This window comes from Anoplopoma fimbria, chromosome 19, assembly GCF_027596085.1.
Source record: "Anoplopoma fimbria isolate UVic2021 breed Golden Eagle Sablefish chromosome 19, Afim_UVic_2022, whole genome shotgun sequence".
NCBI lineage: Eukaryota > Metazoa > Chordata > Actinopteri > Perciformes > Anoplopomatidae > Anoplopoma > Anoplopoma fimbria.
The window spans coordinates 14,556,671-14,582,851 of record NC_072467.1 but is presented as its reverse complement, the minus strand read 5'-3'; the positions used below and the strand labels follow the sequence as shown (position 1 = coordinate 14,582,851).

At 40.7% G+C, this 26,181-nt stretch overlaps 1 protein-coding gene across 2 annotated transcripts; it reads right to left on the bottom strand.

The window, feature by feature from the left end:
• Positions 1-478: 478 nt before the first annotated feature.
• Positions 479-17,654, bottom strand: cfdp1 (craniofacial development protein 1). Of its 2 annotated transcripts, none has more exons than XM_054620160.1 (7): positions 17,300-17,654; positions 16,288-16,414; positions 14,383-14,611; positions 14,010-14,101; positions 8,567-8,695; positions 4,398-4,556; positions 479-2,856 (listed from the first exon to the last, which is right to left on the bottom strand). In XM_054620160.1, the coding sequence occupies exons 1-7, from the start codon at positions 17,367-17,369 to the stop codon at positions 2,766-2,768; spliced, it is 897 nt and encodes a 298-aa protein (XP_054476135.1). In that variant the 5' UTR covers positions 17,370-17,654; the 3' UTR covers positions 479-2,765. The 2 variants fall into 2 exon arrangements, with proteins under 2 accessions (XP_054476135.1, XP_054476136.1); XM_054620161.1 differs by having other exon boundaries at positions 14,010-14,098.
• Between the last annotated feature and the right edge of the window lie 8,527 nt (positions 17,655-26,181).

The following is a 26,181-nucleotide window of genomic DNA, read 5'->3' as shown; positions in this document are numbered from 1 at the left end:
CTGTAGCCCACATAAATTGTGGCTGTAGGGTGGCTCACCTGGGAGAGCAGCCGTCCCATGTACCAAGGCTGAGACCTAACCCCAGCAGCCTGGGTGCTGATCCTAACAGTGGCCCTTTGAAGGTACATACAGGAAATGTGATCACTGCTGTTAACCCATCCTAAGCATTTTTAAGAGCAGCTGTAAAGCTGAAACACGTTGGGGTGCAGTTTCTTGCTCAAGGACGCTTTGACGTTCGGTTCGTTTTAAAATGTACGGACGTAAATTAAAATAAGTGAAAGTTGACTTCTGGTTTCATACAGGACACAAACAGCAGTCTCCTGGGTGAAAGTTTTTTGACCCACCCACCTCCTTGTAGTCCTCTAAATGTGGACTTCCATGGACTTTCAAAAATCGTTGATACATAAAAATAAAAAAACACAACAAATATTTTTCCCATTTAAACATAATTTACAATACAGTTTTGTAACATGGGATTATCATTTTTAGGAGACAGTTGGAATTCATCCATTCTCATCTCAATATTGAAAAGGGTTGGTTCATTTACATATTTATACAATATATTCAAAGGATTGTATAATTTCACAACATTTTGTCTATTGAATACTGATCCTTTAGGGTGTTCCAGGTGATCTGTGCAGTCAGCAGTAAAATTACAACAGTTGCGAAGAACAATGATGGATGCAGAGGCTCTTCACCTGCTACTTCAGAGAACAAAGTCACAGACACCTCAGCAAACACAAATAAATCAACCAGCATATTTTAAAATGACTCCTTTTGTGTTTATTGACTATCTAATATTTACATGAATAAACAGAGAGCTGCACCAAGACTCCACGGTCAAACTAACAAGACATCAGTCCTCCTCCCACAGCCCGGTCTTTGTCCTCATGTTTGTTCATGAGCAGGACAAAGCAAACAGCACCTGAGGGACGGCCGGTCCGTGTGGTCCTCCTCTGATATGATGGGTAAGAAGCGCTTTGATTGATTACACGTCTGTTGTGGTATCGATCAGTGTTACGGTGCTCTGTACAGTGTCCCAGGAAAGCTCGTCACCTAAACCTATGTATACATGTTATCATTTCAGTGGTGAGCAGAGTGTTTCAGTGTCCCATGATGGTTTACAAAGTATGAAAACATTCAAATTTAAAAGGAACAACAAACAGTTTTCTTTCCCCAACCCCCCCCCAAAAAAACATCATTAACGACTTCTAAACACAGTATTGGTTGAATATTGAAACGATAAAACTCAACAATGGCATAAATGTAACCAAACCTTTAACAACAAAAGGACAAACTGATCAATTACTGTCTTTATGAGGGGCCCCAAAATCTATTCTCCATCAGTGGATTAAAGGCAGGGTTGGTAATCTTGAGGAACTAGCGAGAGTAAAAAAATGTTCCAACCAAAAAACACAGTCCAGTATTGAAAACTCTTTTCAAATTAAAGTAGCTAGATACACAAGCTACCAAAGTCACAGGGCAACACTAACAACCCGTCCTGCGACAGCCCATATTCAGATTTTTTTCTCCCTTTTTTCCAGAGCATTTGATTTATTGATTGCTGTCGGGATTTAATAAGAATTTCAACAAAAAAACACCCAAAACATTTTTTTTGAAGAAGATTACCAACCCTGCCATTAAAGCCAGCATGTGTAGAATTTTAATGCAATTCTCAATTTTTCAACTTTTTCTGATGGGATAATCTTTGTTTTTGCCATAGAAAACTTCAGGCTGGTCTCAACCAGCATTCATAGCAAAAACCTACGAAAAGTAATGCGCCGTAATTCAAAGATACCGCATGAAATGTTTTTGGTATCTTTTCCACCTAGTCTTGAACAATGACGGATAAAGAAGAAGTCATGTTCAATAATTTAACTGATGTTTAAGGTGATGTTTTTGTCACAACTCGCACGTTTCTGAAAAAGCAGTTATTCTAACCCAAACGGCATCTTTTCTTAAACAAGTAGTTTTATTGCATAAACCTTATTGAGATTCCGTGAAGACAGAAGTTTATTTTGAAAACACAGCAAGCACGTAACAAGCTTGCGGCTTTAGTAGGAAAATAGCCGAAAAAGATGAGTATCTTTTCGTAGGACATCTTGAAAAATCCCATCTTGCGGTGCAATGGAGTGTGCTATGTCGTCTTTTTGGATAGTCCAACTGGGAATTGCTAATGTCTGAAATTTACAAAACGTACGCATGGGGGCTTTAACCATCAGCACTACATCAAAATGGTGGGGGTGCTTTCTTTCCCCCATAATGTCGGTTTACTTCAACTTTGGTTTTATTTTAGTAGTAGATTATAACCAGTCAGATTTAACTTGAGTTCCATGTTATATGCAAATAAAAAAAAGTACAGTACAAACAATGGACAAAACTACAAAAATAAAACAAACTAAATCCTCCCTGTCAGGAAGAAGAACCGGCAAGAGTGACCCCACTTCCCCCAAAAATGTCTTTAGAGTGGAGCTTCCACACTCTAATTGGTTCTCATGTGGATGGAAGCACAGGAAACACTCAACACCCCCGTCGTTCCGCAAACTCAGCATATTAATACCCCTGTCCTGAAATAGACTCCAGCACCAGTTTGAGCACACTTTACTGGGGGAGCAGAAACTCTTGTCATTAGAGAGAGAGGGAAATCTAGAAACAGGCAGCTTTAGCGTCTGTTCCACTGTGTGTGTGTGTGTGTGTGTGTGTGTGTGTGTGTGTGTGTGTGTGTGTGTGTGTGTGTGTGTGTGTGTGTGTGCCTTCAGTCCGTGTCATTGCTTCGTGTTGCTCTGTCTCACGGCTTTCTCTATCTCAAACTGCCGGTGGTCGACGCGCTCCAAGAAGTTCTTCCGCTCCACGTACCTAAACACACACAGACAGCGGCTTTTCAATCGTAACAAGCACAAACATACTGAAATACAAGGACAGAGAGTGTAGGAGAAGTGTGCTCATCACATGCACATTCTCCCACCGCCTAAACCACATCTCTTTCCACTTCAGCACAGGAAGCAGTTACGCAACTTTTCCTGCAGTGTGTGTGTGTGTGTGTGTGTGTGTGTGTGTAGAATGATTTGAGTGCCTGTTGTGTCTAAGTGTTTCTAAATTAGCCCCCGTCCTTCTGCATGGTTGGAAGTTAGTAAATGTTAAGTATGTTATCGGAGTGTGTGTGTGTGTGTGTGTGTGTGTGTGTGTGTGTGTGTGTGTGTGTGTGTGAAGCACAGAACGGACTCATGTTATTTCCCAGAGGGCAGCCTGTCTTCCCGTTGGCTCCCTCCATCCATCCAGACTGAAGCATGATCCCTGCTCATATGAAATCAATGTCTCCCTCCATTTACCCCTCGCTGCTATTTCATAATTAAGAACTCAGCGTTTTTCCATCGGGCCTGCTCACTGTGGTTGAGCCGTGTCAGCGTTTTGGGATTATTGAATTTAAAGTGGCAAATCTTGAGGATTTTCATTTAAAATAAATGCCTGTTAAGTCACAGTGGTTATTGAGCCCACAGATGAAAGAAAAGCAATATTTATGTATTTGCAGTGTTATAAACAGGGAGTCTATGGCTTTATGAGAGTTTTTCTCAATTATATACACACAGATCATGAAACTATGCACACAAACAGAATGCATAAAAAATTTGTATGGAATTTCAGAGGCAGCCAAAGACTCCAGATTGCTTATCTCTGAGCACAATTCCTTTCTTTTAACTCAAAAAGAAATTCCATAACAAACAGGACTGAAATACTATAGGAATGCCAGTTTAAAGAGCTTGAATGTCCAATCTGCAGCGCAAATGAGTATGGCATATGAGAAAACTGCCATTGGTTCTCTGTAACATTTAATAATAATAATAACGCAACGTCATGAGAGTGAAATGATTTACTGTATGTATATTGTGATACGGCACATTTGATGGAAACTAGGAAACAGTTTATATGTAAAATAAGGCCATACTGACATTTCTGAGATTTGTCAGCTTGATCTCAGATGTAGTCCATTCTGTGCTGCTCAAATCTACACGTGATGGTTCAAGCCGAACGATATCGGTCTAAATAGCTTTATCTTTGGCAGTTTTTTGTACTGCAGTATCTTGTTACTTAGCAACCGGAAATAATGCTAAATAATGGATATGATTACTTCGTTTGATGGATATGATGCAGTTTGATTGATTACAATGAACAATTGTGATTTAAAACTATTTTAAAAACTACACTTGTTTTCCTGTAAAACTTCCTGAGACCTTAGCGTCTGAATCCAACAATAAATACTACGCTGAAGTCCAGTTTCAGTATTAATTAAGTTGCAACAAGTGTTTAAGTATTAAGTAAAAGTCCAAATGTTGTAGAGTTTTCACCTCAACAATATACCATAGTGTCATTTCTAGCCTGGTGGTGCGACAGTCTCTTACCCCTCTCTGCCCCTGTTGTGGATGGCCAGCTCGTCGCTGATGCCCTCCTCCGACTTAAAAGCGTCCCAGTCCATCTTAGACTTTTCCAGCGTGCTCATCTTCAGTTTCTTTGACCCCATACGACCCAGGATGCTGGACATGCCTGCAGGGCGCTTGGCACTGCAGAAACAAGAGGGGGACCGTTAGGTGATGCACACTTAAGACGTACAATTCATTACATTATACAAGACGAAGGATGTTGTCTTTTTGAATCTTCACAGTTCATTTTGTTTGTTCACCCTTTGGCGTTTCAGAGAATCATGCAACAAACGGTGCATTGAGCATAAACGGCTCCGTGCGTGCTCGGAGTTCATGCACCAAGCCCGAACAAGAACAAAGCTTTAGCCGACACTGCTCACCGCCGCCATTTTCGCCTCAGCCACCTCCATGTTTGCTTGTGACGTCAGACGTGAGAGCCGTGTGGAGACAATCCAGACCCAGACTCTGAATTTTAATATTTAGCTCCTTTAGGTTTCACATGAACAAAGCAGGAGCTATAGCTATAAAGAGGCACACGGTACCAACGGCAGCACATCACTGAAGCCAACTGTGACAAATGTATTCATCACAGTGAACAGGCATGAAAAACATGGAGGTACACTTTTAAGATACAGACGCATTTTGGCATCAGCTATTTCTGTAACAAACGTCTTTGTCACGTAGCCTTATTAGTCTGAATGCTGCAGGCAGAGACGGCAAGTTCAGGTTAAAAGAGAGAGGAGCTGATGAAAATGTATGAGCTCGACTCAAAGCCACTGCTTTAACTTCATAAGAGTGTATTGAACTGGTGCTGGCTGTTTCAGCGCGGTTATTTAAGGCACTATCTCTACAGCTACATGAACTGATAGCCCAAGTAAGAAATGTTCTTAAGAATCTTAATGGGTGAGATCAACAGACAGAGACTCAATCAAAAAGTAAAAGCAATGGTCGTCCATCTCAACCTGATGACGCCCATATCACAACTGTAATAAACTCCTTGATTGTAGCATGTGTGAGTGACGTTTTGGCCAAGATAGCCCCAGTGAAAGGGGTACTCTCAGGTTCTGTCCCAAGTAAGGAAGTGTAACTGTAGATATTTGGAACTATGCTAATAAGAAACAGGCCTTTATCAACAGTATGTGTTTAAGGAAGGACGGAGGTGTTTTTTTAGCATTTGGAGCCGGTTTGTATTTTGTAGTATATACTGGGGCTTTGGTCAACCAAAAGAAAATAGTGGTCAGCTGAAATTCTACCATCTCTTCAACCAATCGAAAAAAAAGAATAAATCTACATGTTTTCTCTAGATAAACTAAATCGGCCACAGTGCATTCTACCTGGTAGCCTAAAATAATTATAAATAAACACAAAAAAGCTATTTGCAGCATTTTTTTTTTTTAACCTAGTAAGTATTTATGTGAATTAAAGAAACAGGCACAAAGGTGTCCAGCGTGCACCAGCCCATTTTCATTGACAAATTAAGATAAAACTAGCCGTCACAAGGGGAAGCGCCTTCTGTTATTAACAAAACGCCAACTTTATGCATTACAATGGAAGTCAATAGTTAGGACTGAGGACTGAGACGAGGAGAAGAAAAGCTCAGTCAGGAAAGCAGCTTCTGCTAGAGATCTGTCCAGAGGGCTGTCTTTCTCCCCGCACACAGTGGCTGGAAGATCTGGGTTAAACAAAAACACAAACTGTTGAATAGCAGCAAAACTAGTAAAAAAATGATGGCTTAAGACCCACTTTTCTCCTCATGAAAGTAACACCAGCGACCGTGCAACCAATGGAACCATCCAACAGACCAGCTGACTGCTGTGAACATTAAAGACGTGCAGAGATATGAAGCAAACATCCATCTACTGAAGCATGTGATTAACAGTTCTGTTTAGATGGTGTTCCACTTTATAGAGAGGCTGGTATGACAAGCTGTTAATGTAATGTTACACCAACACACACCCGCAAACAGTTCCTCTATACTTGTAAGGGGCCCTCATTGACAAAATGCATCCCTAAACCCCAAAACCTAATCATCACAAGTAAACTGAGCCTAATTCATCTCACAACCAAAGCCTAAACCTTCAAACTGTCCTTTGAAGTAGCGAGGACGGAAAGGTCCTCACAAAGACAGCAATCAAAGCCTACACGCACACGCACGCACGCACGCACGCACGCACGCACGCGGGCCAATTTAGAAGACCTGCTGTCCTTTTACATACTGCATTGATTTAATGAGATGTGGTTTAAATGTCACAAAAATAAGTAATGGACCTGTATAGCACTTCGGTGTCATCTACTATAATAAAAACACACAAAAATACAAAGATTCAGAGTTTAGCTTAATAAAAATCTATTTTTGCTGCTCAGGAATGATTTAAATTTTGCATATATAATCACACGTTTATCCTCTTATCCTTACTGTTCTCTCACATCAGGACTCTTATTATGGTATGTATAGTATATCCAATGTGAAGTGATTTATACAGTATGTAAAGATTCTCTAGAAAGAAGCCATTAGTCATTTTGTGAAAGCGTAATGATGTTCCACTGGAGACCACAGCGGACCCAGCATTTCATTAACTGGTGCATGACTGCACACACACGTTGTTAATCACTTTGAACCTCTTAACCGCCGGCCATTTTGACATTCTACAATTACACACATCCATGAGAAGCTCGTAATATTGTCCTTAAACTGCAGTGTGTTTCAACCCAAGGCCAACATTCCTTTATCAGAGCCAAGCTAGAGTGTGTCCTAGGTCCTGACCCGTGTCAATGTGCAGGCTGGGACTTCCTTCCTGTCTATGAATAGACCAATAACTTCTGTGAGAACTTCCATTCCAACCACAGCTGAATCTTTTCATCCATACCGTTAATATATTCATACGTTAGAGTTTCTCTTAGTTAATGTGTATTCCTTGTGGCTGAATAACCTAAAAATGGCGACGCTGCTAGCCATCGGCTCAGGCGTCGCCATGTTGAGAGCCAAGTGGGGGCAATTCCTCAATCATAGATGTGCTCGAACTTGCTTATTCAGCACCTTTAATGTTTTTAAACCCAAGTTAGTAATACTATCGTACGTACCCTCTGGCTTCTTACTGTAAAACCAAACAATGTAAATATAAAGCCTGGAATACTAGTAAATAGCAGGCGTACTTGCAAAAGGCCCTTTTTCCTGCAGATAGGATGTTTAAAGGTTGACACAGTAGAACATAGAGTTCAACATAGAGCTAAACGTTAAGGAATCGTTCAGCATTTTGTGCCTGGCTAGATGTTTCTTAATTTTTCCGGTCTTTATGCTAAGCTAGGCTAACAAATTCTTAACTCCAGCTCTGAACGAACACACTTGACATGAGAGTATTCTTCTAAGTTTGGGATTCACAAAATATAAAACATCCGATTCTGTTGTTAAATCTGCTTTGAAAAAAATAATGAATTTATTTAACAAGAGCAGAATTTTAAAAAAAAATTAAGATTTTATAAGGTATAGTCTGACTATCACTTTAAAATTTTGCATCACAACATTGAAATATTCTATTTTACCATTTTAATACTGTGGCGTTACATAACAGCATCATCTCAATCAGCAACAAACAAACACTAACTTCACCACATCTGTCAGCGTGTGTGTGTGTGTGTGTGTGTGTGTGTGTGTGTGTGTGTGTGTGTGTGTGTGTGTGTGTGTGTGTGTGTGTGTGTGTATACATGCACACAAGGTTAATGAGGGAGTGGTACTCATGGTTCCTTCCTGTTGTGCTGGGTGTCCCTCTCACACACACACACACACACACACACACACACACACACCGTCACGAACACGAACACACACACACAAGCAGAGGGATGAGAGATAAATAGGAAATAGCTTGTGGACACACTGTACTTCCTGACTGTTGGAAGATGATTTCCTGTCTGGGGTTTTGGAGGAAAGACGTCCACATCCCAAAATTATTTGAATTGCCATGGCAACAAAAAGTATTAAAAGACACACACACACAGACAAACAAATAATAAAATACTAAATATCCACATCTATTACTAAAGACTAAATCTAAGACAATATCTAGTCTCATATCAGAATCTTGATATAATATTGACGTATTGCACAGCCCTACTGCGGGGGCTGACTGGTATGTGTGCAGGTGTGTGCGTACCTGGGGCCAGGAAGAGCTGGTTGTCCCGGTGATGGAGCCTCCTCCTCGTCTCCACTCTCCTGTTTGGTGTTCTGGCTCTTCAGGTAAGTCTTAGCTTCTTTGGAGTCTGCTGATACCACTTTATTCACCCTGACAGTGGGAGACAGACACTCTGTAAGACAACTCTGTATTTAAAATGACAGCACGTATTGCTACAGTATACTTCAGTGTGCCTATGGAGCCGTTGGAAACAGCTAGTACATGATGATACTGGCCCTTAACCACAATGAAAGACTGAAAAACCCTTGAAATAAAATCAGGTCAAATAAGGAACATTTGGAAGACACAACTCAGTCTCATCTAACTTGTTTTTTTTTTTTTTTTGAAGACATCATTTTTCTGGTTTTAATGAGTTACTGTATTGTTTGTGTATTGGTTGCTTGTTTAACATGCATATTAACCGCACACTATTTTGTACAGCACTTTGATCACTAATAAAAAAGAAGTCCTCCTGACAGTGGGTATTTTTAGTACAAGTCATAATCTTGAGAGTATTATTAACCAGATGTCGGTAACAACCCAAGTAATCCATACATACAAAGAAAACCAAACAAATAAATTCAGAAATTAAGTTATGTGTAATAAAATGGAATGACACAGGGAAAAAGTATTGAACACATGAAGAAAGGGAGGTGCAAAAAGGCATGGAAAGCCAAGACACCAGCTGAAATCTATCAGTAATTAGAAAGCAATCCTGCCCCTTGTCATTACCAAGGTGTCACACAAGAAGCATCTCATGATGGGTAAAAGCAAAGAGCTTTCTCAAGACCTTCGCAACCTTATTGTTGCAAAACATACTGATGGCATTGGTTACAGAAGGATTTCTAAACTTCTGAATGTTCCAGTGAACACTGTTGGGGCCATAATCCGGAAGTGGAAAGAACATCATTTCACCATAAACCAGCCACGACCAGGTGCTCCTCGCAAGATTTCTGACAGAGGAGTGAAAATTATTATCAGAAGAGTTGTCCAAGAGCCAAGGACCACTTGTGGAGGGCTTCAGAAAGACCTGGAATTAGCAGGTACAATTGTTTCAAAGAAAACAATAAGTAATGCACTCAACCGCCGTGGCCTGTATGCACACTCACCACGCAAGACTCCATTGCTGAAGAAACAGCATGTTGAAGCTCGTTTAAAGTTTGCTGCACAACATTTAGAGAAGCCTGTGAAATACTGGGAGAATATATAGTCTGGTCAGATGAGACCAAAATTGAACTCTTTGGATGCCATAATACAAATCATGTTTGGAGGTCAAATGGCACTGCACGTATGGATTACTTGGGATTACTTGGGCCAGTCAAGAATGGTCACAGACTTGTTCCGAAGCCACTCCTTTGTTATTTTAGCTGTGTGCTTCGGGTCATTGTCTTGTTGGAAGGTGAACCTTCGGCCCAGTCTGAGGTCCTGAGCACTCTGGAGGAGGTTTTCTTCCAGGATATCTCTGTACTTGGCCGCATTCATCTTTCCTTCAATTGCAACCAGTCGTCCTGTCCCTGCAGCTGAAAAACACCCCCATAGCATGATGCTGCCACCACCATGTTTCACTGTTGGGCAGGTGATGAGCAGTGCCTGGTTTTCTCCACACATACCGCTTAGAATTAACGCCAAAAAGGTCAATCTTGGTCTCATCAGACCAGAGAATCTTATTTCTCATAGTTTGGGAGTCCTCCATGTGTTTTTTGGCAAACTCTATGCGGGCTTTCATATGTCTTGCACTGAGGAGAGGCTTCCGTCGGGCCACTCTGCCATAAAGCCCCGACTGGTGGAGGGCTGCAGTGATAGTTGACTTTGTGGAACTTTCTCCCATCTCCCTACTGCATCTCTGGAGCTCAGCCACAGTGATCTTTGGGTTCTTCTTTACCTCTCTCACCAAGGCTCTTCTCCCACGATTGCTCAGTTTGGCTGGACGGCCAGGTCTAGGAAGAGTTCTGGTCATCCCATACTTCTTCCATTTAAGGATTATGGAGGCCACTGTGCTCTTAGGAACCTTGAGTGCTGCAGAAATTCTTTTGTAACCTTGGCCAGATCTGTGCCTTGCCACAATTCTGTCTCTGAGCTCCTTGGGCAGTTCCTTCGACCTCATGATTCTCATTTGTTCTGACATGCACTGTGAGCTGTAAGGTCTTATATAGACAGGTGTGTGCCTTTCCTAATCAAGTCCAATCAGTTTAATTAAACACAGCTGGACTCCAATGAAGGAGTAGAACCATCTCAAGGAGGATCAGAAGAAATGGACAGCATGTGAGTTAAATATGAGTGTCACAGCAAAGGGTCTGAATACTTATGACCATGTGATATTTCAGTTTTTCTTTTTTAATAAATTTGCAAAAATTTCTACATTTCTGTTTTTTTCTGTCAAGATGGGTTGCTGAGTGTACATTAATGCGAAAAAAAAATGAACTTTTTCGATTTTAGCAAATGGCTGCAATGAAACAAAGAGTGAAAAATTTAAAGGGGTCTGAATACTTTCCGTACCCACTGTATATGTATACATATATACATACATACATACATACATACATACATAGGCAACATATAAACATAATATCAAATGTTGATTTATGTGCACTTTCCTTAACAAATGAATGTCATTACACAGGAGTAGCCTCCTTTTTAAGCCGTTACAAAGACCAAGATCCATCAACATAAATCTCATCTACACAGCTGCTGAGCTGCATCTACACCTCTGTGTTGAAGAGTAAAGAATAAAGCAGGATGCAGGCCAGCCTCTACTTCTACACACACTGCATAATATCACTCACACACTCACACTCACACACACACAGTAAGAGAGAGACACATCTGTCCGTGTCCCACCATGGAGAAGATACATGGAGGCTATATGAAGAACAACCGCTGCGTCCTCTGGGAACGCCGGCGCCACGACCGCTCGCATCCATCATGGCGACACTGAAAAGGCCTTTCCCCTGTTATGTATGCTGATTATATGCAGGCATAATTACACAGAGCACCCGGTTAGGGCCAGTCTCGTCCCAGGGGAGGGGAAGACATCGGAGTCCCAAGGAGAATAAACCGCAAAGACAAGAGGGTGCTGGACGCCCGGCCACTCTTTGAAATATTGTAACGTTTGGAGCCAATAGCCAAGTTCACCCAAACACCACTGTTGGTCTACAACGTGCACATCCCATATTGAGCCAGCAGCGTTTAGATCTTGGCTCTGGTGGATAAGTTACAACCATCCTCAGTGTGCTAATCTTATGCTTATGTAATTACAGAGCGCACAGCTTCATGCATAATCAATCACATGAATTATAACCGGGATGGTTTCTGGTTTCTGAATGAAGAGTGCTCAGTCGTTTACATATAGGACGGCATATTACTTGCTCCACATAACTAGCATCCTTCAGAGCTGTGTGGGGGGGAGGGTATGGCTGTCTGTGTGATATACAGTATACGACACAGTGATAATTACGCCGGTTTTATGGGAAACACTCGGATGTTTGTGTGTCTCCCATTAAACAACTGTCGTTGCTGTAAACTGGAGTGTGTGTTCCAGGGGGCTAATTTAACGGTTTGCATTGTCGGCTACAAGTTATTACTGCTTACATTGAAGGGTCAGCTGTAAAGAATCTGGTTCAAACAGGTTTTCCAGCCTTCAGTGGCGTAAATCTAAAACAATGTTCTTTACACCCTGTAAGAACAGACGGAACAAACAACCTGCTGATGATCTTTTTGCCGTTCTTGGAAGCTGAGTTTGTCCTGAGAGTGTTATGCTAGTGGAACTGATTGACTACCGTCTTTAAATGATTTTGGTCTAAGCCTGCTTCATTTTAATTGCGTGTAAATTATGCAATTTTACTGACGACTATGCTACCGCATCGGGTTCTGTCAATGAAGATATTCCCCTAATGATAATGGGGCAGTTACGATCCGGATCCATCAACTCTGATGGGCTGAACCTCTCTTTAAATGTCAATAAGACAAAATAAATAGTTTTCGTCTTCAACTAACGGCTTCTTTCTTTGTGCAGTCAGGTTGCTGCAACAGTTGACGCCTCCATACGCACCACATATTGTTGTTGTTGTGATGTATATTGTGTCAAATGTATCTTTTCTTGTTGTTGACTGGGGATGTGTGCCCCATGTGTAAGGCGGCGGACGCTACTGAGCACGTGCATTTCATTGTATTCTCCATACACATGACAGGAGAGTTGAACTTGAACTCAACGTGTTGCTCAAAAGTGGTTTAATAACTGCACAAACGCACCTTGAGAATAGCTAGGAGACGTCACACTCTCAGAGAGCCTCACAAAACTAAACTCCTATCCAACCAAAGCAGGGCAACAAGAGCACGACTAAGACGACTTTTATTTCAATTTGGTATTATTTTATTATATTTATTATTCTTTATTCATCTATTTATTGTCTCTAATTATATTTTTCCTTTTATTTGGATTCATTGTATTGATTTTTGTTCAATCGTTTCATCTATTGTACTGTTTTATCGGTGTTTAAATTTTACCTTTGTTTTTCTTCCTTTTGTTGGCCTGTCTTTTGTTATATTGCCTTAACTTTGTTAACTCTGTTTTTTAAGGTGCTTTATGAATAAAGTTACTATTATTATTACTACTTTCTAACGTACTGTACTTTATGGCGTTTACTCCATAAAGTACAACCTAAGTATGTGTGAGTTAGTGGCTCCACCTACTGGTCAATGTGAACACTGTTTGACAAACTGATTTGAGATCATTGTTTATGCACTTCTATGCAGTCTGAAGTTGTTTGTTTGGGGTGTGGTGATAACATTGAATGTTTAAAGATAATATCTTATTTCCTGTAAGGTTATTATTAAGTATCAACTACATTATAGTTCAGGTAAGTTTTAAGCCCTGTGATGCAGATGTGGAAATTGTTTCCTCTCCTGGTTGTAACAGTAGAAAAAAAAAAGTTTTACTTAAGTACTAAGTTTTTTCAGGATTATTTTCATCAAAAAAAAAGGCACAATTGCTTTTAGTCCCATTTAGAACATGGGGTTATTGGTGCACTTTAGTGTCTTGTGGCTGAAATGAGTATCACAACAACAAACACTGAAACTTTTTTTTGCACCTGTATTCACAGATGAACAAAAAAAGTGCAGAATATGCATCGTTTACCTGGCAAAAGGTTTTTCAAACAGCCTGTTTAACAGATGAATAAAAATAAACAAGATATTTATATATACAAAACGTTTTTTACACCCGTTCTTAAGTAGGGAGAGAAAAACAACTAAGACTAGACTTAGAAAATGAATCACCAAACTTTTTTCCTCACTTATATCTGAAGGCTTCCGTACTCATTTCATATTTACTAAATTAAATGAATTGATAACATCTTCCCGGCCCTTGTGTTTCCTATCTTCCAAAAAACAACCGTTTTGTGTGTGGATGATGGTTCAGAGGATTTACCTAACTTCTTCTCCAGCGAAGTCAAACACTTGGGTGATGGTGACTTTAGCAGGTTCTGATGCTTTTGCAACCGTCAATACTGAGGAATCCTTCTGAGGATAAAAACAAAAAGAGTCACTCTGAGGAAGAGACAAGGTCGACAGACACAGAGAAATATATTGCAGGTTTGATAATGAATGCTTCTTCTTGTTAAATCCACTTGATATACAACAAAACAAACCACCCATTATTTATATCTGGGTATAGAACATAGTGCACTGTGAATGTTTCATCTCAAAGTTTGGTTAAGAATTTGGTTCCCTCCAAGTGTTTACATTTTTTTAAAACATTGGTACCACCTTCACTGTACATTTGGGTTTAGGACATATTTCACCTTCTGTATGGTACCCGACTGTGAGGCCGGCGTGGGCTCTTTGGGTCTGGTTCCAACGTCGGACAGGAAACTGGCCCAGAGGTCGTCAGATTTTTTCTTCTGCTTTACCTCGTCCATCTCCCGTACCGCCGGAACTTTTCCCACCTCTTCCTGCAGCGGCCGTGACTCTTCTGATTCACCTCCGTCCCTCTCGTCCTCGTCTACTTTCAGTACTCCTTTCTTCCTCTTTCTGTAGATTAATTTGAAAGTACCAGTGAATTTAAGGTCATCATCTTCTTTGATTAAAAGTTGCTAACTTCAGAGCATCAATAAAGCAGCAAACAATTATTATCTTTATAAAGATATAGAGGAGTAATGTCTACCTGAGCACTCTCCCTCTGTGTGCGTTGCTATCAAACCGTGCGTTAACTGGTGAGCTAATCCGTGCCACTCTGGGCTCATATGGCAGTTTACCGCTGATAACGACCATCCCAACCCACTGTGTCGTTGCAAAAGCGTTAGCTCTGTCAGCACTGTTGCCGTTGTTTGCGCTGTTAGCTTCTAGCCGCCGGACTAGTCGTAATGTGGAGGCAATCCCTCAATCATTGATATTCTCTAAATTCAGAATTTCACACCTTTTAAGAAATACGATTTAAGGTATTGAGACAAGAATTCTCTTATTTGTCTCCTTCTTATTTTGTGTTTTCTTTCCTGACATATTTTCCTCACTGAGGCCTCGTTTTTCACTGCAGTATATAAGCCCCGCACCTCTATGGTAACAGCATACTCATGGCAAGAAGAAGAGATCGCTCAAACATGTATTTTGTGTTGTATGACATAGTTATAATGCCATAAATCATAGGAAAAAAAGAAAAAAAACGCAAGTTGATTTTCTTTGATAATAATTTTTTGGAATTGGAAAACAGTTGGATATATATATATATATATATATATATATATATATATATATATATATATGTATGTGTCCACATAAAATTGAGGTTTTAAATGCATTTTTGTACTATTTACATTTTACAACCTCTCTGGTCCTCTCCTCTGGTGTTCTGCAGCCTGCAGTTCAGTCGCAGTTTCAGAGCTTTTGCCACATCTTTGTTCGTCTCAGAGGGTCAATCATGGTTCTCCAGTTGCACTGAGGAGTCCAAGAGTAATGTTTTTTTTGGGGGGGGGGTTTATTTTTTACAGGATCTGCCATACAGTTTATTTGGGGTGGAATCTTAAATGAGACATGTAGAAAGTGTTTTAGATCATTATGACAATTTTAAAATTTGATTTGGTTGCTTTTTTCTGACAGAAGCGTTCGTCACACATGGTGTGTTCAAGTAAAGTCAGATAAACTGAGTATTTTTGGCAACTAAAAAAACAACAACATGATTTTCAAACCCGCTGGTGGGTTTAGGGTTCAGAGGGTATAAAAATAAAACACACTGTAATAAATGCAACTGAATTGTGTTAACTGGTTCAAAATGGCCGAAATATCAGCTCAAGAATTCAGAATATTTAGGCTCAATTTTAAGTAATTTAGGGGGGAAATGGCAAGGCACTGGTATCTGACCCTTATTTGCCATTAAACAGAATTTATATATCAAGTCAAGCATTTTATCTTAAATAATTCAATAATAAATGTGCTATTATGACTGTAAACCAACAAATTATCCATTTACATGTTGTAATTACACAGCGTTCCAGAGGAGAGGTTTAATGTTTCGTTGTTCTACATCAGGGTTTCACCTTATTTGTAGTCCCCAAAACTGTCATGACCCCAGCATTCACCCTAGAGTTGTTAAATTGCCATGGGAATTTGAGTATGACATTATTCTGTAGACTACTTTCAGGAGCATTTAGAGAGCTTCAAAGTGCTCATACAGATGTGATAATATTCAAATAATATTCTCCCAAACCTCTCACCTCACACCGATGTCGTTTTTCTTCCTCTTCTTCTTGCTGACATCGCCAGGATGCGGAACGCTGTCGCCCTCGTTCAGAGGCTCTTCCTTTTCACACTCATTCATGTCGTCCTCACTGAGGTTATCATCTGAGGAGGGAGAGAGCACAGGGAGGAGTGGGAATGAGGGGGAAGAGGATGTAAACACGCTGAGATCAACTGATTAACAGACAGGGCCCAGTGATAAGGTGTTCTCATATTCAGCGCCCCTTTATGCTCGTTAAATAGGGAGGACAAAATAATAGAAACACATTGGTACACCACCTGGCAGCTGCAGTTGTTGATTGTAGAGTTTTACCTAAAGTGGCCACTGAGTAATTTAACAATCCCACACTGTCAGTGTCTACAATCTAGTTCATCACATTGGCCAGATATCATCTTGTCAGTGATCAGCCTTCACCCCCACTTTAACCCCATGAAACACTGTATGAAGCTGACCCTTCAAATTGCATGCTTATTATTTACCATACTTGCGTCTAATAACGGCGATAAGGGATTTATAAGGTTAACCACCTTTACTTACAGCAGAGTGAACCAGTGGAGGTTATTGAAAATATGTTTAAAAAAACATTGCTAGATTAATAAAATTCAAGCCGGACTTAGACAACAGACTTATTTGTTTGCAATGTGTGTTAAATCCTGATCGCAGAGGTGTATGTACATTTGCTGAGAAGCAATACTCCAATAAATGTATCCTATTTGTATACGGAGTGTGGTAGACTATCTCTCACGTAGGGACGTCACGTTAACGGGTCGGTAGGCTACCACAGCTGCTGAATATTTGACCCTTTAGCTAGTTTATCACGCTTAATGCGTAGCTTTTGTGGTTGCGCTAACGTTAGTGATCATACGTGTTACATTAGTTGGCCAACCTTTAATCATTGAATAAACCACTAGAACCTTCCATGCGGTGTTTCCTTCAGTAGCCTACGTCACCTCTGCACGTGAACGACCCGGGGTGTTTACCGCTCTCACCTGATGGGACGTAGTCTGCGTCTTCATTAGACGAATATCCGTCAGAGTCGTAGTCAGAATAGTTCATCATTTTGCTCTAAAAGGCTTCAGACTTTTAGTGAAGCAACGTTAGCGTTCAATGATACAAGCGGCTAACGATACAAGGCGCCAGTGCGCTGTCTATTAGCTTATGTGCTGCTTTCACAATAAGCTTAACTGGCTTGAATTCCGCCTTACAAACAAAAATAAAGGTTAATTGTTGCTATTTCAATTCCGTACAGAATACAAATCACTTTAGTGTGCTAAATGTATGAAACAGGGACGCTCTTGTAGTAGCGCTCCTGGAAATGAGGAAAACAATGTGACGTCCTGTGGCAACGACGGCAAGTTGTTAGGCTCAAACCGTTCGACTATTGCACATTATCTTCTTTTGCGCCGGCGACCATTCAATGTAAAGATGTATCAGCGCCACCTACAGGACTGGAAGGTACATTTGGGTATTTACAACCTGTAGTCTGCATTTGGAATTAAATATCATTTAAAGTAAGGATTATGAGTCAGCAAGTGTAATCATTTAAGTAAACTTCATACTTCAAAATGTAATATTAAATATATATGTCTAAAGTTTATAGTTTCAAGGATAGGCTTTTCCAACTCTTTTCCCTATTGTAATTATAAAACAACTACAGTGTACAGTACAATAACAGTAAAGGATAGAGGAAGCACCATTTCATATAAAGATTTTAAACAAAATTCTTGATAAACAATCAAGTAAATGTGCTTTACATGTATTTTTTATGATAACAAAAGGGTGGTACCAAGTAAATAACACTGCACAATGAGTTGCTCCTGATTGGACAAAGCTATTTGAAACACATCACTAATTTAATTTTGCAGTATAGAGAGAGAGTGAATTTATGATTATGGTCAAACTAAACTGCATTAAAGGACTTTAGAAATGGTTTACGACCAGCAGGGGATGCTGTTTGGTTAAAATACGCTATGGGACCTTGGTGGAGCATCTAGAGACAAACACACAGACAATTTCATTTACAGATCTGCTTCAATGATATTATCTCACACAGATGTCGTGCCAGGGCTGCTAGTCTGCAACTAACTTTCATATTCAATAATGGATTCTTTTCTTTATTATTTGATTCATGTTTGACCTATATGACATCCAAACACAGTTAAAAATGACCATCACATTGTACCAGGAATATTCAATTTACTATAAACTGAAATCTTTAACCTGTTTTGATAATTCATACATTTTATTCCTATGGTCTAAGACGGACCAAAAAATATTATCAAACATGAACATCTCTCTCTGAATATGTGATGTAATCAAGTAGAACAGAACTGCTCTATCGACAATGAATTTGGGAGAGGTTTCTAGATGACACTAAGAGCGTCCAGGGAAATGAGTGAATGGGAAAAAAGAAATTTTGTTTCACAACTGAGAACACAAGGATAGAATAAAGCTCACTTTGGTATAAAAAAAAAAAACATTCTGTGGGTCCACAAAAGTCAGTCTCACGTTCCCTATTAGAATCAACCATAGGCTGTATATAAGGAGTGGACGTAGTATTGTGCTTTCCTATATACAACCTGACTTATTTTTGCAACGAGGAGTCGCCCCCTGATGGTCAGTAGAGAGAATGCAGGTTTTAAGACACTTTCGCATTGGCTTCACTTGGCAGAACCGGAGATTGCATCCTGGTATCTAAACCAGGAGATTATGTGTTCGATACAGTGTATCCTATGCTAAAGGGTAGCATTAAGAGGAGCTCTTATCATGGCTGCCACTTACATACTTCCTGGTCTTTTTCATCACTTAACCTCTCTAAACAAAAAAAGACTATTTGACCGCAACCAAGGCCAAAAAAAAACAAGATGGTATCGGCCAATTGAATCTCTTATATACCTGTGAGTACTGTAGAGTCCTCCAAGTGAGCACCAACCGGGATTTCAACGTTGATTTCTGGTGGAAAACTGGGCGATATTGGGTCTGAATGTCTAAGACCTAATTTCGCTGTCTTTTCAACCGGCTAAAATGCGGTTACAACATCAACGTGTCACAAAACACTATTTGTTTGAAAATGTGGATGATTTGTTCAGTTGTAAGTTGAACGAGAGATCCATCCATCTTCCGTAACCGCTTATCCAGTTAAGGGTCGCGGGGGTGCTGGAGCCGATCCCAGCTGTCAATGGGCGAAGGCAGGGTACACCCTGGACAGGTCGCCAGCCTATCACAGGGCAGACATATATAGACAGACAACCACTCACGCACACATTCACACCTATGGGCAATTTCAGAGTCATCAATTAACCTAAGCTGCATGTCTTTGGACTGTGAGAGGAAGCCGGAGAACCCGGAGAGAACCCACGCTGACACAGGGAGAACATGCAAACTCCACACAGAAGGTTGTCCAGCCTGGGAATTGAACCCGGGCCCCTCTTGCTGTGAGGCGACAGTGCTAACCACTACACCACCGTGCAGCCTGAACGAGAGATGATATTGGTTCTTGTGAACGTATTTCGCCAAAGTCATGTTACACTAGTCGTTGAAATGTGGTCTACACGGCGACGTGATTCAAACGCTTTTAATGTTTCACATAAAAAGTCATGAATATTGAACTATAGACGTTTTGCTGCCAACAAGATGCTCACAGGACATCGTAACAGAGCAGTGAACATTCTGTCTGTACATTCATGTAAAATACGAGTGAGTGCCTACTGCTGGAACACGCATGCGCAGGAACTTAGGCTCAGACTGCATCTACAAATTTGAAAGTACCACTGGTCAGGAGACTTGGCATCGGACTTGCGGAGAGAAGTGAACGAACTGACGTGATAAACTTGAAGCATTTAGCTGAGCATGTACGCTTGTAGCTTTAGCATGTTAGCTTGTAGCGTACTGCTAAATGGACCAACAGTAAACATTAATATGTGTGTAAGTTAATGTTGGCGACTGTCTATGTGGGTGGTTGCTGTAGCTCATTGTTATAAAGTGAGTTTTAGGCCATTTTACATCTAAAATACATTACAGAAAGCTAGTGGGGCTGTACACAGTTCAAATGGGGAGGTAGTGAGTATAACAAATTGATGTACAAACAAGAAGACATTACATTACATTACATTACAGTCATTTGGCAGACGCTACAATAAGTGTATTCAACATAGGTATTCAAGAGAACTACTAGTCACCAGAAGTCATAAGTACATCTCCTTTCTTAAATAGCATCTAAAAGCATAAACCAGAGCAAAAGTATAGTGCAGAAGCAAATTACTACGAAGACAATAAGTGCAACAAACTAATACGAATACAATAAGTGCAACAAACTAGTACGAATACAATAAGTGCAATGAACTGATACGAATACAATAAGTGCAACAAACTAATACGAATGCAATAAGTGCTACGAGGAAGGCTCAGGGTAGTACTTCTTGAAGAGGTGAGTTTTCAGCCTGCGCCGAAAGATGGGCAGCGACTCTGACGTCAGTGGGGAGTTCATTCCACCACTGTGGGGCCAGGACAGAAAAAATCTGTGACGGGGCGATCAGAACATTGTTGTTTGGCATACAACAACATATAAACAATATAAAGTATTATAATGTGTAATATGCCAGTGAGCATCTTACCGGTGAAAAGACGTTCACGACTGGTTCAACAGTGAATATGTTTTTCTAATGCTTGTTTAATTTACAGATGTCCATCTGAATTATGGCAGAGCTGAAACCGGCTCCTGGGAGGCTTTGACAACAACATTTAAAGAAGAAACGGGAGATTTTGTTGTTTGTATTTTCAATTTCATTGTATCAATAAAAACAAATTAATTGTTGCCTGTGTCAGATGGTCTTCTTTGTCCTGTCAGTGTAAACTGTTAATGTGTTACTATGACTACGTATTTAATTGCTACATATTTTACTGTGAGCAGTTTGAGGTTAAAAAGACGGTGATGGTTAAAAGACGTTCAGAAGTTGTGCAAAAGTGAAAGTTTATTCACCGACTATTTGAAGACATATTTCACCGGGATTTGCAATTTTTGCTTTCAACTAAGAAATGTGGATGTCGTTTCAGAGTTGGGTTCTAAAATGATGATACACCATTATTAGCACAATGCAGAGAATAAAAAATATAATTAATGAAAATCCCGTTGAAATGTGGTCTAAATGTGAATGTTCAATCAACATCTTCAAATAGTCAGTGATATTTTTTTACATTTGAACCAATTTTGAATGTCTTTTCACCGTTGGCCATAGTCGTCTTTTAAACGCCCTTTCAACGGAAAAATGCGCACTGGGCTTTGTTTCGGGAATCAATGCCCATTGTAACCTTTACCTCTAAGAAGAAAAGCCAGATCTTAGTCAATGTTAGCAGGTTTAAGTCCAGTGGGAAAGAGGCTTTAAACTATGAATGTGTATTAAAGCACCAGACTGGCAGAAAAACTGTAGGATGATGATTTAAGGATACGCAGCCGACACGTAACTTAAAAAAAATGGAGGAGTATTAGATAATGTGTCTTTTAAGATAGAATAAATCAAGGACACATTGAATAGGACAAGGTGCACCCTTATTTCAGTGTGTGCGTGTGTGTGTGTGTGTGAACATGAGTCATCTAATGAATGTTGTTGGTTGTTATACAGGACTAAATTACTGGTCGTGACTCATGCTGATCAGCACAGGGGAAAATATGATGGAAAGGAATACCACTAAACAATTCCAAAATCTCCAAATATCCCACACTAGTGTGATAACTAGTGTCGCTAAAGTAGATATCACGTGGGTTAGTAACTGAGTTTGAATTTATCTCCCGAACAAACGTCTTTGGAAATCAAAGTCGCCCATTTTTTTTTTAAGGAAGAACAGAGACGTGTATTATTAGACAGTAAAGATCATAAAGAAGCGCAGAGAGATGCACAAAGAGAGACGGCCATTATTCCCAAATAACCCATAATTGCCGTGTCACGATGTAATGTGTTTAGGTGGCTGGCGTGCGGCTCCATTTGAAGATGACCTAAATGACGAGTTATTAAGTGTAATTTGCACATATTATTAACAGCGGTGGGGGGGGGGGGGTGACAAAACCGAGTAAACTGACCCGATGTTTGGTTTTGGTTTTGATTTGTGGCGGCCATTAGCTGAAAGGGAGCTTCATGATCAAAACCCCGGAGAGTTTTCCTCTTCTAATAATAATCTGATGAAACAACAATCCGTTACCAATACGGATATTATTTTTACAATTAAAACAAAATTATGAATACACTTGATATATTTAGCACCTTTCATAAACACAAATGAAGCTCAAGGGGCTTCATTTGTGTTCAGTCAGCTACTACTGATTCAACGTATTACTTTGTCTTAGTTCAGCCGTAAAGACAGTTTGTTACAGAGAATGTGATGAACATCTGATAAGCTGCCATTGGAAACTGTTTGGAAATAATTCTTCGGTTCACAGCCGAGTGTGAAGCGGTCGGGATGAGAGTCAGTACCTCGAAGTCTGAGGCCATGGTTCTCTTCCAGAAAACGGTGGATTGCACCCTCTGGGTTGGGAGTGAGTCACTGCCCCAAGCGAGGGAGTTCAAGTATCTCTGGATCTTATTCACGAGTGAGGGTAAAATGGAGCGGGAGATGGACAGGCGGTTCGGTGCAGCGTCAGCAGTGATGCGGGCGTTGTACCGGACCGTTTTGGTGAAGAAGGAGCTGAGCCGTAAGGCAAAGCTCTCGATTTACCAGTCCATCTACGTTCCAACCTTCACCTATGGTCATGAGCTTTGGGTAGTGACCGAAAGAATGAGATTGCGAATACAAGCGGCCGAAATGAGCTTCCTTCGTAGGGTGGCTGGGCTCAGCCTTAGAGATAGGGTGAGGAGCTCAGACATCCGGAGGGAGCTCGGAGTAGAGCCGCTGCTCCTTCGCGTCGAAAGGGGCCAGCTGAGGTGGCTCGGGCATCTGATCAGGATGCCTCCGGACCTTCAATAAGCAAAGAGGAGTTATTTTTTTTGTAGAGACAAAATATATCTTTATGACTTTATTACTCTTGCAGGACAACAATTTGCTCTTGTTGAGGCTCTGCATTTCCCCATTAAGGCAATGGAAGGAAGCGAAGTTTAGTTTGGAGTTGAAGATGAACAAAAAACTTATACAATCACCCCGTCCCGATCTGGCCTCGCCTCACACCGAGGTAGAAACCGCACAGTGATGGATGCTCGTCACCCAACAGAAATAGAATTCTAATCTGAAATTTCGGCTGTTTCCTTTTTCTTTTCCTGTATGTGCTTTTGTGTGTGACTGTGAGAGTCTTAAGACCTCTGATGGATTTCAAGTGGGTGTGTTTTGGTGCGGATCCCAGGATGATCCCAGCCTCTCTAAATGCTAATGATGTGTACAGGTGAGTGATCGAGAGAGCACAGCATGGGAGCGCGGGGGATATAATCGACTGAACGAGGAAGGCTACTAAGGCTTCCTCATTCACTGCAAAAAAATAATCCCAATGAACGGGGTTGTATTTTAGCTCTATTACCTGAGGAGACCTTCCCTGTGTGCTTTATGTGTAATCTGTTTCATCCAAGATCCCTTTAATGGACACGCTCAGCTCAGCTCAGCTCAGAGAAGAGTTTAAAGAGAGAAATGTATTTCCCCTCCATCCTCTTTCCCGCAACAAATACATGCATCTGACATACTGTATGTACTTATTAACATATATCAATCTTACTTGTGTTAATGTTCATATTATATTATCGGAAGGGTATAGCCAATCAGATGCAGAGTAGGGGCGGGTCGTAGGGGCGCCGAGTGTGTCAGTTTGATCTCTTCCACATATAGCCAATCATAATGTGTGACGTCATCTGTAACGGTAGGACCCCGAGCTGATCCAGCAGCCCTTGTCCCAGCAAAGTATCCCATGGTTGGCGGGGATGATGACAAGAAAATACCACTTTGGAATTAACTCAATAAACAAGATATGAAAACCTTAACAGACTCTGTACCTTCAGACTGGACCCTACAGTGACTTACTTCACAAGTGGTATTACAAGACAAGACGGGCGGAGGCTAGCTGGTTAGCCCGCTAATTTCAGTAGATATCTCTGCAGCACAATACATAGAGGTCTTTGACACAACGTCAACACTGCAACCTCTTCATATGCTGATGATAATGTTAGGTCATTTTTGAATGTAATGTTTTAACAAAAATTCTGACCAAATCTTACACGGTGCACCTTTAAACTGCTATGAGACCGTAAAACATTTAGAACCCGTATAAAAGAGGTTTTTCTTATTCTAGGGTACCGCTCTGTCAGTGTTGTCGTGTCATTTCCTTTTAAATAACGTGATAAAACCGAATGAAGGACGAGAACCCATTTCAAGAGTCACATGCTCCGTGGTGTATGTCATCGTGTCCTGCTGAGGCTGTCCTATTGTGGCCGTCTCTCCAGCTACCTTTTCCTGGATCTGTCAATGATGCTATAATAGCTCTCTGGTCGCATCTTTTTCTCTTTCTGCTCAGCAAGACCCCTGTTCCTTCTCAAAGAATAGAGGTATGTTCTGCTCTGCTGCTGCTGGGTCTCCTTTGATGCTGAGGACGGCACAGACAGGTATGAAAGCAGATGAAACTGAGGCCCTGATGCCCCCCCACCCCCAAGCTCTCATAACTTGTTAATTGGGAAGTCATACTTTTTCTTAGAACAAAGTTGTTTGTCTGGGCTTTTGTACCGCAACTAAAGGCAACAACCAATCAAGTTGGGCAGAACGGGTTGAGTAGCACCTTTATAGATGAAAAAACAACACAGAGGCTCAATAGACTGAACCAAGACGGCAAACTTTATTACATGCTTATAGTGCTACCGGTTGCCCTTTCCACTGATAGCGCCTTCCTGACTGACTGCTTTGTCTCGGAAGCGTAGTGCCTATCCTCAGGTAAACACTTTTATCTATGAAAGCACTACTGCGTTACTAGCACTCAGCCGTAGCCATGTGGATGCTTGCTTTGAATAACCAACTTTGCACCTTTCAAATGGTGGGGCTGTGGAAGTGTGACACTCCGGTAACAGATATAAACTACTGTTACTGTGAGAAATTTGTTCACTACATTTAGTACAGATGTACTTTGTGGGTGTGACCGATTTTTTATTGTATTTTATTTTCCTGTCCTTTGTTTTTTTTCTTCAAATTGTATGTTTTTGTGTCTAATTGTTGACTGTAAAGTTTCGTCTTTCATATCTCTGCAAGGAACATGCCTGTGTGCATGCGTACGTCTGTAAAGGAGTGAGTGTGCCCCTCTGTGTCTGCATGCTCAAGAAGCTCTCGTGGTTGCGGTGACTTTCTCAAACACTTTTTACTGTCTGTTTCATACTGCCGTTGAGCGCCTGCTGACTCCTCACTCACTACTCTTAACCTACCCCCGGGTGTAGGAGCCACTAGTGATAACACAGCTGAGTGCATCTCCGGTGCCCCATACGCTTCTCTGTGCCCACAGTGAGGGGATAACAGTTTTCGGTGTGTTTGGCCAACAGCTAACTACCTACTACTACTACCTCGCTGCTGCTACGTTGGCAAACAGCTTGGTGAGTTACTTTTTTGGGGGGGGAAAGATCGTATGCTTTTTTTAGTCTTTTACCATGCCTTGCAGGCCATTGGTGTGTAGACGGGGGGTTAGCCAGTTGTGGGTTGTATTCATTTAATCACATAATACAGCAGCGGTTTTGCAGACACACCTGGCGGTGATCTGTACTCTACTGAGATATTTATCTACTTTTTATTTTAGTGCAGGTGGGATTTTATTTTGTGTATTGATTTTTGTATTTTATATATTGCTGTATGTCGAGGAGAGTTCTTATATGTATGCATGACATGTTAAATGTATAAAATCATTAAACATATATTTAAACTAAAGAAGAAG

What these genes read in the sequence shown, in the direction of transcription:
- cfdp1 (XM_054620160.1), bottom strand. Translation starts at nt 17,369, where the DNA reads ATGATGAACTATTCTGACTACGACTCTGACGGATATTCGTCTAATGAA. An exon ending in AAAAACGACATCGGTGTGAG is followed by an intron (nt 14,612 to 16,287) that starts GTGAGAGGTTTG and finishes ATTAATCTACAG; the next exon opens with AAAGAGGAAGAAAGGAGTAC. An exon ending in CCAGCTCTTCCTGGCCCCAG is followed by an intron (nt 4,557 to 8,566) that starts GTACGCACACAC and finishes TTGTTTCTGCAG; the next exon opens with TGCCAAGCGCCCTGCAGGCA.